This window comes from Fukomys damarensis, unplaced genomic scaffold (genome assembly GCF_012274545.1).
Source record: "Fukomys damarensis isolate Sample0158 unplaced genomic scaffold, DMR_v1.0_HiC HiC_scaffold_15, whole genome shotgun sequence".
NCBI lineage: Eukaryota > Metazoa > Chordata > Mammalia > Rodentia > Bathyergidae > Fukomys > Fukomys damarensis.
Genome location: NW_022900927.1, coordinates 61,793,903 through 61,810,843, shown reverse-complemented (window position 1 = coordinate 61,810,843; position 16,941 = coordinate 61,793,903). Strand labels below are relative to the sequence as shown.

Here is a 16,941-nt window from a genome sequence, read left to right as displayed (position 1 = left end):
AAAAAAAAAAAAAAAGGCACAGCTACTTTATAACCTGAACTGTGTCGAACTCTGAGCTTATTTAAGAGACAAAAGTCTAGAGGTGACTGGGGTGTGAGCTCTTACTTCCTGTGACGGGCAGCACGGCTACTGATAGTTCCAAGGAAGGAATATGCAATACATAGAAAGATAGAAAGACTCTGTGTCGTCCTAGAGTGAAAGTTGTGTCTTCCTCCTGTAGCAGGCAAGGCTCACACAAGCAGAATCAAGTTAGAGATGCCTAACATGGAAACGCTAACTAGGTCCTAGAAGCCCAAAGCCTACCCCACTCCATTTTCAACCCATATGCCTGGGTTTTGAAATCAGTTCTTTCTGAGTCGACCAAAGTCAGTGGACCCACTCCTACTACCCCATCTCCAAATATCGGATTACTCTTCCATGATCAGAATGAATCCCAAGTCCATCCCATAAGGAAGTGCATAGTCTCAACAAAGAGGAACCTGCAGGGGAGGGGACTGCAGGGACAGTCGCCACAAAATACCACTGAGTCACCTTCTCCTTTCTCCCTACCCAAGAGAAAAAGTGAAGTGGATCCGCTGCTCTTGACTGGCTAGCCACTTAGCAAAAAGTATGTGGAAGTCCTCTGTGAATTACCAAGAACCATGCAAGCTCATTTGTGTCTCTCCTCTAATTTACAGTCCCAGGAAAAGATCATAAAAACAAAAAACAAAACAAAACTGTTTACACTGCTCGGGGGACCCGGGGAGCCTTGGCCGGCCGGGGCCTGGCTGACAAGCCAGAGAGTCAGCCCCTTCACTAGTCTTCCCTCCCGTGGTGCCCGGAGCCCCGCTGAGGCTCAGCTGGGGCCAGCTGCTGGGGCCTCCTAAACCCCAGGACCAGGAGGAGCCCACAGGCTTGCCGCACAGGAGCACAGCAGGCCCCGCCCAGAGACCACAGATGAACTCACCAAGCTACTACCTCCAGCTGCCCCCAGAATGACAATAAACCTGCATTACAGAAGACGCAGCCACCGGCTCCCGTGCCAAGCATCAGGAAAACATTTGCACCCTTAGATGATGCCACGAACAGCTGGCCCTCCCAGCAGCGAGGCAGCCAGACTCGCTTGGTTTCGGGCCACTGCCATGGGGCCTGATGTCCCCGTGGGGAAGTACAAGGAGTTTGAGCTTTGGAACCTTACCCTTAAGTATGGGGTCATCACCATGCAACAGAAGATTTTTTAATTTAAAAATGTAATATTGTGTGGGGTCAGGGGTCAAGATGGAGTTTATGCTGGAGCCTTCACTGGGCTTTTTATGGGTCCTTGTTTGCCGTACACAGTGCTCCCCTTCCTTGTGAGGACGCACACAGCACACCTTAAGTCTTCTTTTCCTCCCTTCCCTCCCTTCCTTACTTCCTCCGTCTCTTCTTCTCCTCCCTCCTTGAGGACCCCCCGACTTCTCACTATCTATATTTTATTTTGCTCTTCATTTACAATTCGGGTTTCTCATACAGGAAAAACCATGCAGATTTTAAAGCTGTGTGTCTGGTTTACTTCACCTAACATTATGGTCTCGAGATCCATCCGTTTCCCTACAAGTTAGTCAAGTTAGTCTCCATGGCAGAGTAGCGCCCCACTGGGTGTGAACACCACGTTTTCTTTATCCATTCGTCTGCTGCTGGACACAGAGGCCACTTCCAAGATTTAGCTATTTATGAATTGTGCTGCTAAAAACATGGGTGCGCATGGATCCCTGTAATACGAGGTCTTTAGTTCTCTCCAGAAGATGCCTAGAAGGGGAAGAGCTGGGTCAAGTGGAAATTGTAGTTTTAGTTTTCCGAGGACTCTCCGTGCTGATCTCCATAGCAGTTAGATTCTTGTGGGTCAGTGGTTCACAAGTTTTCTCCCATGAATCTTGGAAATTGGGGGAGAAAACCTGGGTACGTCATCCCTAAAAGAGGTGCAGGAGATGAGGAAAGGCCATGACCCCATCTCCTTATCCTCACTTGAATCGGATCAGCTTCATTGTTCGATACACTGACCTATAGACAAGATTTGACCTTCCATAAGATCCACCATGACAACAGCTTACAAATAATTCAGGTTCAGGTAAAGTTCCATATAAGCTTATTTTGCAGTTGCTTTCAATTCTAAAAGCAGGAAAACTGTACCCTAACCTAAACTACTTGCCAAGAAAAGAGAGTCAATCGATGTGCAAACATCAAAAGAAATTTGATCCTGGTGTTGTTCTCTCTGGGCCATCAGAATCCCATGAAGGACGAGCAGTCAGTTCCTATCTTATTCCACCAGAAAACAGAAGTGATTGTTCTGGTCTCTCTGGGGTGATGAGAGGGGCTTCCCAATCTGATAGTATTGTTATCTGTTCTGAGTTCCAAATCGTTTGCATGCAAACTAACATAGCTTCTCCATAGACCCGTGAGACCCCAGATAGGGTACTCAGAGGAACCAACCCATAATTATCAGGGACCCACTATGTGTTGGGTGTTCGCTGAGTACTCTTCTTACATTATTTCCCCCTAACACATTATTTAATTTTATCTTCAGTTCTGACGAGCAAGGTATTTTTATCCCCACTCTACAAATGGGTAGACTGAGTCCTGGAGAACCTAAGTGACTTGTCCAGAGTCACACAGCAGGTCTCCCAGGCTTTGCAGAAAGTAAATCTGAGTTAGAAGCCTGGCTTCACCACTTACGGTATGATTCACCTCCAGCAAGTCATTCCCAGCTCCGAGCCTCAGTTTTCACACTGGCAAAATGAGGAGCCTCTTTCAGGACTTTAAAACCTCTTTCCTATTCAATCTGATTTTACAGTGGAAGCAGAGAAGGGAAAGAGCAAGCAACCGAGCTGCCCTGCCGACAGCCGCTGTGCGTGTTTGCTAAAAAGATTAAGGGTCCCCTGTTTTCCCAGCACCATTTATAGGAAATAGTGCTCGTTCCAAAAGTGTGAGGTGACGGACAACTGAGATCAAGGAAATGCAACGCATTGTTTCGCCCTCCCGACTAAGCCAATGCGTAAGGCAAGGCTAAGACTGGGCTGTGCGGCCTGCAGGTCTCCGAGGGTGGGGAAGAGGCTGGCAGCGGGGGGACGGTGCGGCCGGGCGAGGACCCCGTGACCCTGACCCGGCCGCCTGCGCTTGCTTTGCAGACAAGCCTACGGGGTACGGCTCCAGCAGTCGGCGGGCACCGCAGACGGGCATCGTGGACGAGTGCTGCTTCCGGAGCTGCGACCTGCGGCGGCTGGAGATGTACTGTGCCCCGCTCAAGCCAGCCAAGGCGGCCCGCTCCGTGCGCGCCCAGCGCCACACCGACGTGCCCAAGACCCCCAAGGTAAGCGCTCGCTGCAGGAAAAGCACTGCCGACGGAGACTCCGGCTGGGCTAGAAAGTGCCAAAGATCCAGATCCGCAGGCGTCTTTCTCCTAACAACATCACAGTGAGCCAGGCTAGAGAAGGGCAGGGAACCCCGGGGTAGGCACCCCTGGGACGTCCCCTGAATTAGCGAATGAGCAGACGAGTGTGGTGTCCGGGTGAAATTTTAGAAGCAGTACAGCTACAGAGAAGAGGAAAGGAAAAGGGCAGCGAGGAACGTGAGAAAGCAAGAAAAAAGGTCCCTTTCAGGTCTCTTGTGAGGACTCTGTTGAAAATTTTAAAACGTCAATGTGAGGCTTTAATCCTTGAAGCCGAAATTAACATCCAGAAAGACCAAGAAGTTCCCAGTGACATCTCTGCTGCTTCCTCGTCCTAAGCCACAGCTGAGGCTAACAGAGGACCACCGTGGCTTTAGTAAAGACGCCAGGGGACCATGCCAAGGGAACGTGGTCCTGGTGCATGCAGAACTGAGGTGAGGAGCAAGGGCCAAAGAAGAAACGCAGGTGATGAGGTAGGAGGTGTGGTCTCCAAGGGACCCAGTGCCTTCCATTTCTAATTCGAGAGGAAGTAGGTGTCCAGGGTGAGTCCCATGTTCCAGGAGGGGGACTTGTGACCCCTCTGCAGGGTCAGTGCGGCCTCCTGCTTCCTGCAGAGCCTGACATTGACCCTAAGGCTGTCTTCAGGGGACAGCACTGCAACCGCCCACTGTCACTGCCATTGTCCTTGTGATGTTTACAGTATCAGCCTCCACCCACCAATAGGACAGGAAGTCTGGCAGGAGAAAGAGGGGTGGGCCACAGGCACCCAGGAAGGGCGCAGAAGGAGGGCACGGAGGCGAGCCAGCAGATCAGAGGACAGAAGGGAGAGCAGAGCAGGGAGACCCCAGAGAAAAGAAAAATGGAGGAGAGGACTAAGCAGAGGCTAAGGATGAGAGAGGAGCAGACAGCAATCCAGACAAGCAGAATATGCTACAGAGCAGATGAAGAGACGCAGAAGTCACCTGTTACAAAGGGGCCCCATAAAAATGGAGAAGATGCGGAGGACAGTGCCCAGGAGAGTACAAAGAAAGGAACAAGAATGAAAAACAGAAAACAATAATTACAAAAGAGGCAAACAAGACTCACCCTCCCCACCACCACAAAAAAAAAAAAAAAAAAGAGTTAAAAAATTCGGATCAAAACCAAGGCTTTGACATGCATTTTTAAATTTTGTGCAGATCTCTTGGAGAAGGATTGCCCATGTCAATATATGTTCAGAGTTAAATATTAGCCCCAAATTCTCAGCAAGACTGAGTTGTGTCACAGAAGTTCCCAGATTTTCTTTCCTGCAACGCCATTGGAGTCTGCATTTTTCAGTCAAGTCCAGGGTTTAGGCCAAAGAGCATCCGATATTTACCTAAAGGCCTGTGAGGTAACCTTGGAGAGGCTGCTGAACTTTGTTTTTTCACTTTGGAATCAGACACAAAAGATGTATTAGTTTGCGGAGGTGACCAGAACAAAGGACCAGGGCTGAGCGGCTTCAGCCACAGGTCTTTTCTTTCCTCGCAGAGAGACCATGAGTCCAAACTCGGGTGCCCGCCTTCCCCCCGGCCATCAAGAAGGCTCTGTCTTGGACCCAGACTCTTCTCTGTGGCCTCCTTCCACGCCCACCTGTCTTCCCTGTCTGTCTAGGACACCAGTCAGATGGGATTGGCACCCCTGGGACCTCATTTTAACCGAGTCATCCCTGTAAGGAACCCATGTCTAGACACAGTCGAATTTTTAGGTACTAAGGTTTGACACTTCAGTATATGAACTTGGGTGAACGAGGACACAGTTCATCTCAGATGAAGACTTCAGACATCCAACTGCTGCATTTTGGTAGACTATGCTAGAAAGCTCTTTCTATCTCCCCCACTACTCTCACCAATCCCCCCACACACACACACGTGCATACAAATCTAGATTTTCTTTATCTGAAGTCCTGTGAGTTTCTCTCTGTGAATCACACTAGGCCTGTGTTACATTAGAACTGGAAGAGGCCTAAGAAGTCATTTGACTCCGTCCCTTCATTTTTAAAGACCAGGATCCTGAGATCCAGTTCTTTCCTTTGGACCAGCAGACAAACAACACATAATGAAAGCAAGTTGAATAAGAAAGAATTCCAAAAGGTAGAGAGGAGGCAGAAATAGACACAGAAAGTCTGCTGCTCATTTGAGATTTTTCAAATATCGGAAGGAAAGGAGTGAAGGGAGAATGGCTGTGCAGCCTCGTGGAATTTGATCTTAGAGATCTTCTCCCTCACTTCCTTCGGCTTCACCAGCAGGAGCAAGGTCTTCACAGAGAACAAAGTGAAAAGTCTCAGCATCATTCAAATTGGGAATCAGCGGTGCTAAGAGTCAGGATGAGACAGAAGTATTCTGTCAAGCAAATGATGGCTTTAGTACATAAGACAATGACTAAAACGCTAAAGCAAAATTTTACATCCAAGTAGCCTACTTTGAAAAAGTCACAATAGAAAGGACTGTTCTCTCTGTCTGGTCCTTGTGCCCCATTGTGCTTTTGACTTCCCCTATGGCTCATTGAGAACCCAGAATCCCTTCCACATAATGAAGATGCCCAGGGTGCAATCCATGAAGATACAATCAGAAGCACAGCAAAGCTCCAGATGGGAGCTAAACCACGGTTGCTATGGTGGGAAAGTAGACCCTGGCTGAAATGAACAGACAAAAGCCAGGCTGGTGCCTGAGCCATCTAATCAACCCCTTTAATCGGGAAATGCTGAGTTCTCTTGCTAGGACAGCTCACTCAGGGCCAGCCTCGGCACAGGCCGACACACTGCAGGTGAGGAGAGTCCATAAAAGCAGACATCTCTCCAGGGAACCACAGGAGAAGAGCTCAGAGTTTATGTCCTGTGGAAAGGTGTAGGCAAACCACAATTATGCCCAGTCACAAACCTTATTCAAGAAGAACTATTAAAAAGTAATAGAACTTTCTAGTGAAAGAAAGTCCCCATAGGCCCCAACTATGCATTAAAATGTTTCCTTTTAGAATGGGTTTTATCAACACTAAAGAAACCCTTTTGAATGTCTACATGCAATTGCCATATAAAAGAAACTAAGAATATAGAAAGAATCAATTATCTTTTCATCTCCTTTTTAGTATCAATGCCAAAGGACTAGATACATGGCATCTAATACTGGATGGATGGATGGATGGACAAACAAGTAATACAGGCAGATGCATAGAGATAGAAAGGTAGACTATGTAAATAAGTTACACTACTAAGGAAAAAATCCTTTCTCTCATCCTGCCTAGGATAATAAGTATAGAGTAAAATAGAAAAGGCCAAGGAGCTTTGGGGACTCAGGTCTTTGGTGTTGGAAATGTCTTTCTCCAGCTCAAACAGAAATTGTTCAAGGACCTTCTGCTACAGGTGCTACCGGCTAAACACTTTACAGTGAGCATTATATACTGACAAGATCCTCCCGTGATTTTGTGAAACACACCAAGTATTAATCATCATTTAAAATTCCCATATTTCAACTTCAACTTTTTCTCTTAGGGCAAATTGATCACTGTGTGTAAAACTAATTGGAATATGTGTGAATTTGCAATTCTGAAATACAATTGTAGAAAAATACTTTTATTGAGCATCTACAGTGTGCAAACCTCTGTACTAAGTATCCAGGAGAATTGTGAATCCTATATTGGGAAGGTGGTATAATATAGTTATAAAAAGCACAGAATGCAGACTCATACTACCTGACATCAAACCCTGGATCTTTCTTTCATTAACTTGGTAAAATTGGACCAGTCGTGCGATTTAGTTATGCCTGTTTCCTCGCTTCTCAAGCAGGTGTACTAAGTGAACCTACCTTATCCTAGGCTGTTCTAAAGACACTGAGATTTTATGCATATGCGTATACATACAAATATATAATGGTGTTCCAATGGTGTATGGTACGTAAACACAATTAAAATATTAGCTAATGTTACTTTATTTACTTCTCAAAGTTAGAACCATATGAAAAAGAAATGGCTCTGAAATGGAAGAAAGTCTCACACCACCAAAAACATCAACCCCACACTTGCCAGCACTTTTCACTGGTGTGCTAGTAGAATCGCAAATGTGTGACAAAAAAGACCTCAATAACCTCGGGCCCCTTCCAACTCAGGGAAGCCCTGGTCCTATGATTAATTCCATTTTAAATGGTGGCTCCTCTCTTGCACCAGCTGAAGGCCCACTAACATTTATTTCAGGGTCATAACAATCAACTTTTCAGAAAACCACCATTTTTCTCAGCCAGTTAACATCAAATGTAATATGTGTTTTCATTTCACGGTGCTTAGGGAAAATGTAATTGTAGCGTGAACTCCAGCTCTTGCTAGTTTTAAGTAAAATTGCCAAAATAAATAGAAATGCAGGATATTTCCGGGCTCACACAGCTTCCGGGACACTCAGTTTCTAGGACCTCACAAGCATTTGATCTGCTTTCAAACGTCTCTTGAAAACAAACAAAACCTCATACAGCTTCAAATGTATGTGCTATTAGGAGGTAAGGGTAGAAAAGGAGGCAAAGAATGAGTTCCCAAAGAAGAACTCCCCTGCTCTCTCCTGATTCCTTCTCTCCTACCAACAGGGGAAACAAGCCCTTCATAGGCAGCACGTTTTACAGTTTCTTAAGTCTACTAAGAATCCAACAGGGGGAGGTGAGATTGACTCTCCTTTCTTGCCTGTTTAAAGGCAATAAGACTTTTTGCAATATTTAGTAAATAGCATGGAGTTGCCTTTGAATCCAAGGGCAAACAACGTTAATCATTCAAAGTTAAAAGTAAAGCTTTCAGTAGCAATGAAAAGATAAAACAGTGTGAGATGAAACAGAATCCCCTTTTATGAGGTTTAGAACATCCACTAAGAGCTCCTCGGCTTAGACACTCACCTCACTGTTGAAAGCCCAGTTTTTGAGCCCTTTGATGTGAGCAAGATAAGTCCAATGTTAAACGTTAAAGAAGGAGGGACTGACGTTAGTTAGCTAAGGCTCTTCGGGGCCACAGAACTTCCAGACATGAAGGTCAAAATCAGCTCCCCCATCCTCATGCTCCTAGCGGAACCAGAATTTTTCCCTGTTGCCTGCCTATCTGGGGAGCCATCCTTTTCGAGACTTCTTAATGCCGTCAGCCCGTCTTCATTTTTTAATCCACCAACCAGAAGAAGATAATTCAGAAATACAAACATAGGCTCAACTCCAGAAGTCAGAACTGAAAGTTGAGAACAACGGAAGTGACAAGAGGGAGGGATTCACAGGTCTGTAAGTCCCCGTGTGATACTTCAAGAAAGCCCTAGGAAAGGTCTCACCACGCTGGGAACTCAGCTAGAGCTGAGTGGGCTATGTGCACGAGTAACAAGACTACAGAACATTCTGTAACATGTCCATCTCTAGGTCGCTAACTAGCATAGCTCAGGTTTTATGCAACATTGATCAAGAAACTAACTCATGCAAAGGAAGAGGATGGTAGAACTATACTAAAGGTTCATCCAAGCAATTTTAATTCTAAATGTTTTTGGCAATAATTCAGAGTCTATAATTAACTACAACAAATAGTTTCAGGAAAAGAGGGAACTGTCTGTCTCTGTCTCTCTGTCTGTGTTTGTGTGTGTGTGTGTGTGTGTGTGTGTATGCAGCTTTGTGTTCTAGCTTTGTTGTACCCAGTAGGAATTTCCAAAATCAGGAGAAAATATACTTTCCTAACCTTTTCTTCCATGAGTTTCTTCCTCTGTAAAAAGTAGTCATCACTCAAGAAAAACTGCAAGATTTCTTCATCTTCCCAAGGACTCTAGGTTCCAGTCCTAAATTAAATACTAGTTGGGAAATAAAAGGAACATATTTGAAGGGGCCAAGAGAAATTGGTTTTGCTTCTCTTGTGTCCTCTAAGGACCCAGTGGCTTCAATTACCTCCCATCAGATCTACTAAGAAGGACTCTACAGATTCCTTTCATCTGAGACCCTAGGAACTTTCCCACAGAAGCAACATGCAACCCTAGAAAGTCTGAAATCGAATCCTTGACTCATCGGTGCTGGGCCATCTTCCTTCTATCCCCCTACTTTACTTCTGTTAGGGAGCAGGATTGTTAGCGAAAACAATGCTATGCCCCTTCTACCACTTTGCTGTTTCTCAACCTTAAACACTTAACTTCCTCCATGCACTCAGCAGGCACTTTCATTCTCACTGGGTCAAATAACAGAACACGATTTACTTGAACAGGTATGTGCTCTTTTTATGCTGGAAACAGCTGGTAGTGGGTTACAGCATCCACCTGGATTCCTCTAACTGGCACAGTCAGAATTTACATAAGAAGATGGGGTATGAACAGTAAGACCTGAGAAAGGCTAAACATGATAGCAACTTCCGTCTTTGGTGAAATAGCTCCAAAGTTTCCAGTGAGAAACCAAGACTTGCTACATCAAACCCAAACTGGCTGAATGGTCCAGGCTTCCCAGCTAGGATCCATATGCCAAAGGCGTTTGCAAAATTCTGTGCAGGGTCTGTAAATGTTCGCCGGGAGCTTTCTGCCTCTCCAATGCCAAGAGGTTAAATAATCAAAGACCAACTGGCCCTGCCATCTGTGAAAATAGGAGGGGCTATTTTCACAGCTGTAGATAACAACGATGGCAAGACAAAAATTCCAAATAATTAGGAGCAAAACCATGGCAGATTGAGGGTTGAGTAGGGTTCCTAATCATCTGTCAGCTGTAGACTTGGGAAAATGGTATCGCGATGCGGGTGCGTGAATTCATGCAGGCCAGAAGACAGTGCAAAGGAACTAATTAACAGGTAGCATCGTTGCTATTATTTGCCAGTGTCCATTGACCTGGTCACTGTCCAATGCTCTGGTTTGTCTGTGTAAATACTAGTACAGAGCTAGAGGTACTTTTGCACAACACAACACAACTCTGACTGCTAAAGTCATGGGTGTGCATGGACTGTTCTTGCACTTTTCTGTCTTGGAAAAGCACTAGCTGACATCTTTTTTTGTGTTTACTTTGAGATGCTCAAGGCTCCCATGGACCTAACAGATACAAATCATTTCCACTGGCAGTAGTGTTATTTTGTTCCTCCTAAAAGTTCAGGACAGTCTTCCAAACTTAAAAAATTTCTCTCAATTCAGTGAGAAGGAAAATTCACAACACAGTTTCAATGTTATGCCCAGATTCGTCGCAAACGATTAAAAAAAAAAAAAAAAAAAAAAAATGAGGGAAAAAAAAAAAAAAATGAGTGGAAGAGGGAAACACCCTTTCCTACTAACCTTGTGAACTCTCCACTTCTGCACTGAAATGACACCAAAAAGTACAATGTGGGTTTTCCGTTTCCCCAGCCACTGTGACGTGAATCACCACATACGCTAGCATAAGCCACTCTAGCATAAGGATTATGTCAGGGGAAACAGTGGCATTTGGGAGGCATAGAAGAAAAAGAATTATCAAATCCAGTTCTTAGGGAAGAACTGCTGAACCATTAACACGTAGCAGAAAGATTGGTAGAATCTGGTGTTCCACCTTTTAAAAATGCCACGACATTTGAACCTTTCAGCAATTCCAAAATCAACTCCCTCTGGGAGAGACAGTCGTCTTAAACTGCTTTTTTTTTTTTAACTTAAAAATCTAACACAAACACAAATAACTAACTAAACAACCTTCCCATAAAAATCTACGAAGCCCCAAACCCTGAAGTATTTTACATCCATCAGGACTATTAAAAGCAGCGTGAATAACTCTTGCCAGTGAGGGAAAAGACCCTTCAGAATGTTTTCCTCTTCTTCCTTGTATCTTTGTTTCACCAGGCAGTTAAATCCTATTTGGAATGATTTCTTACATCATAGGAAGAAATAGTTTTAAAAGGCCGGAGGGGGTCTCTGGAAGATTAAGAAAGTTGCTAAGTCGAGGAGCTTGGAAATAATGAGATGAACACAAGGTCGCCAATTCCTGGGGACTCATAGGGTTGTGCCTGTCACTTGGGAACACAAGTCTGCCATCCCAGTGCTCAGGGAGCTCTGCAAACCCAGTAGCTACTCTTTCCCTGCAGTGAGCCAGAAAAAGAGTACCAGCATGGCCACTTGACAACAGTAACTTCAAAAAAAAAGGTAATAATACGGCGGACCCTTGACTTACAAACTCAGTTTGTTCCAGAGGGCTGGTTGTAACTCAAGTTGGTCAGTGCAGACTCAGGCTCCTCTCCACAGCCTTCAGAGTCTCTCCCGCACACAGGTGGATCTCAGCGTCCTCAGAGAGATGCCGGCCCAGGGTTTCTCAGTGAGCCCCACACAGGAGAGGACGCTGTCATGGTCCTTCAGAACTTTTTCTGGTTAGATCTTTATCTGAGACCATCTGGAAACACAAGAAGCCAGCATTCAGGTCATAACTCAAGACTTTGTAAGTTAAAACTAAAATTCCAGTAGTAACTCAAGTCCTTTGTATGTTAGGCCGGTTGTAAGTCGAGGTCCAGTGTAACTGATGTTTATTAGACACATGCCCTGCAGTGAGAGCTATAAACACCCGTTTAATCACCGTATGCCTACAGGTAATACTGTAATTATCGCAGCTACAGGAAAGAAAACCCTGCTAAGAAAGGCTAGGAGGAACCAAATCAGAACACAAACCCTAGAAGGGGGCCAGTGTCAGTCACGCGGTGCATTTTCTCGCATTTCATAGACAACATTTACTACACCACAAGCTGCCATTGTAAATTCCAAGACAAGAGAGGATGCTGGGCTATTTGTCCTTGCACCAAGCATAACAGGAAGTGGGTGGCCACACAACACTTGCTGTCGGCCCAACCCCAACCCACCACTCCTGCAGGAAATTTACATCAATTTCACCAGATAGCAGCATTTCCTATTTGTTACTATACTCAGGGCACTGTGCTTGGAATTGGGGAGGGTACAGAAGTAAAGGAAACCTGTTTGTAACTGTCAAGGAGCTTGCCATTCTGTGGAGAGAAAAACACACGCAGAATTCACTCTAGAACTGACCGGTGTCCCAACAAAGGGGACCCGGAATTGGCTCCAGCACCACACAAGCCAGAGCAGACATTGCTAACGCTCAGGGCCACAGATGGATCCAAACCGAGCACCCACATATAATCCTGGCTACCTCTCTCTACCACGGAAACACACCAGAGCCATCACAGCCAAGCAGGACAACTCTGGGGGCTCATGTCTTTACGCCCATCCTTTCAATCTACAGAAGAGGAGACTGAGGCAGGAGCAAGGCAGTGACAGTCAAGGGTCGCACTACTCGTGTGGGACGAGGGAGGTGCGATCCACACCAGGCAGTCGGCCCAAGTCCTCTGAGGAACAGAGGAATAGCGAGCATTTCTCTGCGGGTAATGCTCGTGTGAAAGAAAACCGGAGGGATTTGAAGACCGGGAAGACCATCTGAAGGCAGTGCAAATCCGACGCCTGGAGGGAACGAGGGAGAGGAGCTCAGGTGGAAAAGTCTTTGGGGACTCGGGTTTCAGGGAAGTGCAGGCAGTGCAGCCATGTGAGGGTCCCGAGCCAAAATTGGCCAGGGCCAGAGAGTGTTTCCCAGTAATCAGTCTGTGGGGGCACAGAGTTCTCCCTGCCATGTGGAGTCATTGCGTAGCGCAGCGGCCAGTCTGTCTACCAGGACCAAAGGAAGAGGTCACACTGCGGGGGTGGCCATCCCACCCTAACCTCACAGTCTCAGAAAACAACGTGAGGCCAGGCAGACCATTCTGCTTTAGAAGCAGCCCGGTCACCCCCACCCCACTCCCACGGGGGCACAGGTCTCCTGGTCCTTTGGTGTTAAAATCACACCCCAAACCGCCAAGCAGCCTGCATGACGCTCACTCGGCCTGGCTCCCAGAGGTGAAAAGCTGACCTAACTCCTGGAATTTGAACTTGGGATTCCCTGAAGTAAAAAGGTGTCCCAAACAGTTCATCCAAAGTCCCCTGCCCAATCCACTGCGTCCCTGGCCAACTCCGCAGAAGAGCTGCGTCACTTCCTTGGGACGAGCGAAGAGTTTCCATCTGGGCTGTCCCTCAGTCCTCCGCAGGTCAACCCTCTTCCCCTTCCGGGGAGGTCAGTGCTCAGTTGGGACTGTGCCCTACAATGGACTACCAATCCTCCCTGCTGGGCAGGATTCTCCCAGTACCTTTTGTAGGATGCCAGGCTTTTCTTAGACTTTAGGCCATACAATGCTTAACTTGTTTGGAGTGGGTGGAGATGGAAACAGAGTCTGTTGAAAATATCACCGCTTCCTCCCTGAAATTTAAAGAGCCCACTGTCATCCTCCTTTTAGATCCCATCGTCCAGGCTCAATGTCACAAAGACGGGCAGGGAGAAAAGAAGCGGCTCTGATGCCTGGGGGCCAGGGCTGGGGTTAGCTTTTGCTAACGAAGACTAGACCTCTATAAATAACTATACAAACGGGGTTCGGCAAGGGAGGGAGCCCACTCTCCCGGATTAGAGTCTGGTGCGCCCAGGACACCGCCTTTCTCTAGAAGTTCACATCCTACCAGCAGCGGAGGTCACGGGCAGCTCATGACATTATCAGTTATTGCTATTGGAAAGAGGCTTGGACTGTGAGACACCAAATACTGCTTTACCCCTTGAGGAATCGCGTAGCAGAGCGGTCAGTGGATGAGCTACAGAACCAGGAAGAACTAGTTCAAATCCCAGCCCACGTTCCATGTTCGCTCTCAGATATTAGGCGACTTCTTTACCCTTGAAAACTTCCTGGGTCAAAGACGAAGACGCTAAAGCCAGCTTACGTATCAGTCAAGATGCTACTACACATGCCGAAGAAATCCGTGAGAATTCAATCAGAGGATACACACGGTGGACATGCACAACATAATCCCCAGCATAAAATAAATGCTCAAGGGACGGGAGCACGGACCGATGTAAACAACATCATCTGGCCAAGCGAGTAAAACTGTTCAGGACACTTCGAGGTTTCTGCGATGGTTGAGCAAGGCTGTTTCTATTTGCATTGTTCTTAGTCCGCACTGATCTGCACTGAAAAGTCTGGGTAACTTTCCAGAGGAAAGTTTGGAGCTAGGGGAAGAACCAAGAGATCACGGAGGAAAGAAAGGGCTGTCCTGGGAGTAGATGTCCCATCTAATGAGGAGCACTGTAAATTAACCCCTTCCCCAGCTCCCTCACTAAAGAGTTAGTTAACCCTTCTTCCTTTACGAAGATATATTTCTTCAACTGAATCCAGTGAGCAGGAAGCTCAGCTTTTTAAAAACAGTCTTAGCTTCCCCAGTGTCAATAGGAAACAGTATTTACTCACTACTGTTTTCCTTTCAAAAATCTGTCTAGTTGCAACTAGAAACAGTTTCAGCCCACTTGTTTGTCTTGGACAAGCTGTTGAGTGAAAAGTTTCTGCTCGGCCGAATGTGGGGCAGTTTCATAACCCTTCGCTGAGAGCACGGAAGGTGGGTGCCAGCTCCGGGGATGGCTGCTTCTAACTCCCCCGCCACCCCTGGTCGGGGGTGCCCGCGTAATTAAGACAATGAGCAGAAGCGCAGATGCAACTGAAACCAAGTCCCTGGTGCTTTTGTCTTGTCACTGTCATTGTGTGCAACAATGAAGTCACATGTGAGAGCCCAGGAAGGGAGCCAGGTCCAAGCCAGATGACATCGCGGCTGGTTTAGAACGGCCTCCACTGTACACACGCATGCGCGGAAGTGTGCGCACGCACGTGTGTGTGTGTGTGTGTGTGTGTATGTGTGCGTGTGTGTGCACGCATGGGAACCATGCTACTTGAGAAGCAATTGGTGTTTCAGCTGAGACAGATTCAGGAGAAGACCAGAGGATCCCTCCGCTCAGACTTTCTGCTTTCCGCTCTGAGAGGAAAGAAAAAGAATCTCTCCTTCCAGAGGGAGCAGAAGACAAGCTCTGTAAGACTGGGCGATCAGACTTCAGTTCTTTTGCTACATGTGTCGTGAATTTGAAGAGTGGACTCAGGATGCACCTAAGTGTTTTCTTTTACAAATTGGTGATTCGTCAGCTTCAGAGGAAAACTGAGGGCTGAAGGAGTCCTGCAGGTTCCTCTTTGTCGCTGCTATTTCATTCTTGAGTGTTTTCTTAGTTTCTAGGTTTCAGGTTTTTTAAAAATCTTTTTTTATACTGTATACCTAAAATGTACCAATAAACTCAATTTTAAAAAATCTTTTTTTAAACTGGTACACATCTTAAATTTTTTTAAAAAATAGTAAAACTCAAATTAGTGAAATTCCATACCTGTCAGTTAATCCGGTTAGTAGTCTGGCTGAGAGGGGTTTTCTTAACAACAGCAATCATGGGCTTTGATGCGCATGCACTGTGAGTGACCCAATCCTGTAGCTTTCCTTCGTTTTTCTAGAAAACCAGAATAAAAGGCAAGATTAGGGATGCACTTTTCCTAGTAGCTTAACAGGAGATGTTTTGCAAAGCAATAAATGCATGTTTAATGGACTTGATACAAACTCCACTGTTCCAAGTAGAGCCCAACAACCTGTGTAAGAAACATCACCAAGTCCCTGGTGATTGGGGAGTCTTGGCCATTGGGTGTCATTTCCAAGGAATGACAGGTGGGTGTTCCCCAGATTCGGCCTCCCAACCTCTCACCCTGTTCAGGTGTGGATTCAGAGCATCTCTAAGCCCCTTAGTACCCACTGGGGCTGTGACTCGGTGGGTGGTGATTACTTAATCCAGAGGAAAAGCCCAGAGGTCACAGCCACCGGGATGGAAATGCTACTTGGGTCTTGAAGGAAGTTCTAGGGGCAAGGAAGCCCATGATGGTGCATCACAGCCTCCTACCAGACCCTCTGGCTGGGGGAAAGCCTAGTAAAGAAGTATGTCAGGGTGCTTCTCCTCAGTGTTCTTTCAACCGTCCTTGTTTTCCTGAACACTTTGTTATTTAAATATATTCAAGGCTATTGCAGTAACTGCAGGACTCCAGTCTGCATATCACAAGGGCTTCCTCAGCACGCTTCTCTGTGCTGGGGCTGGAAAGCTGAACAGACAAACAGGTTCTGCCCTCTAGGGCTTCTGTTCTAAACAAAACTCAACTCCCTAGATAATAAACAGCCTTGCTTGTTGAAGAGGAAAGAGCTCAGGATTCTTTTGTTTTGGAATGATTACTTTCCAATACAGAGGACATAATAAATAAGAACAAAAAAATGAGTAAATAACAATACTAACAACACTTTCATGCACACTAATTGCTGGATTTGCAATCCAGTCAGGTAGGTGCTATGATTAGTCTACTTTATGAAGAAAGGAACTGAGACCCAGGAGACCGATACTTGGCATAAGTTCACATGGCTAGAAAATGAAAGAGCTCAGCCCAGGATGTCTGACTTTACAGACTCTAACTCAGTTATGAAACTGCCAGTCTTCTGCTCATCAACTGTTCTCTCTCTCTCTAGAGGGCTAAAAAAGGCAGAAAGAAAAAGAAATAGCTCCCTTTTACAAAAATGAAGACAGAACAAGGGCCAGGGATTCAGCTCGGTGGTTCCGCCGCCTGCATCGCAAGCGCAAAGACCTGAGTTTGATCCCCAGTACCAAAAAAAAAAAAAAAAAAAA

General features: G+C 46.1%; 1 protein-coding gene across 3 annotated transcripts in view; it reads left to right on the top strand.

Annotated features, from left to right (window-relative positions):
• Positions 1-16,941, top strand: part of Igf1 (insulin like growth factor 1) — a 67,943-nt gene that overhangs the window by 48,372 nt on the left and 2,630 nt on the right. For 2 of the 3 annotated variants that reach the window (XM_010631349.3, XM_019208528.2), the window contains exon 3: positions 3,144-3,325. In XM_010631349.3, coding sequence (XP_010629651.1) covers positions 3,144-3,325 — 182 coding nt within the window. Of the gene's footprint in view, positions 1-3,143; positions 3,326-4,103; positions 4,523-16,941 lie in introns of those variants that run through there. The other variant, XM_010631350.2, reaches the window with a different exon arrangement.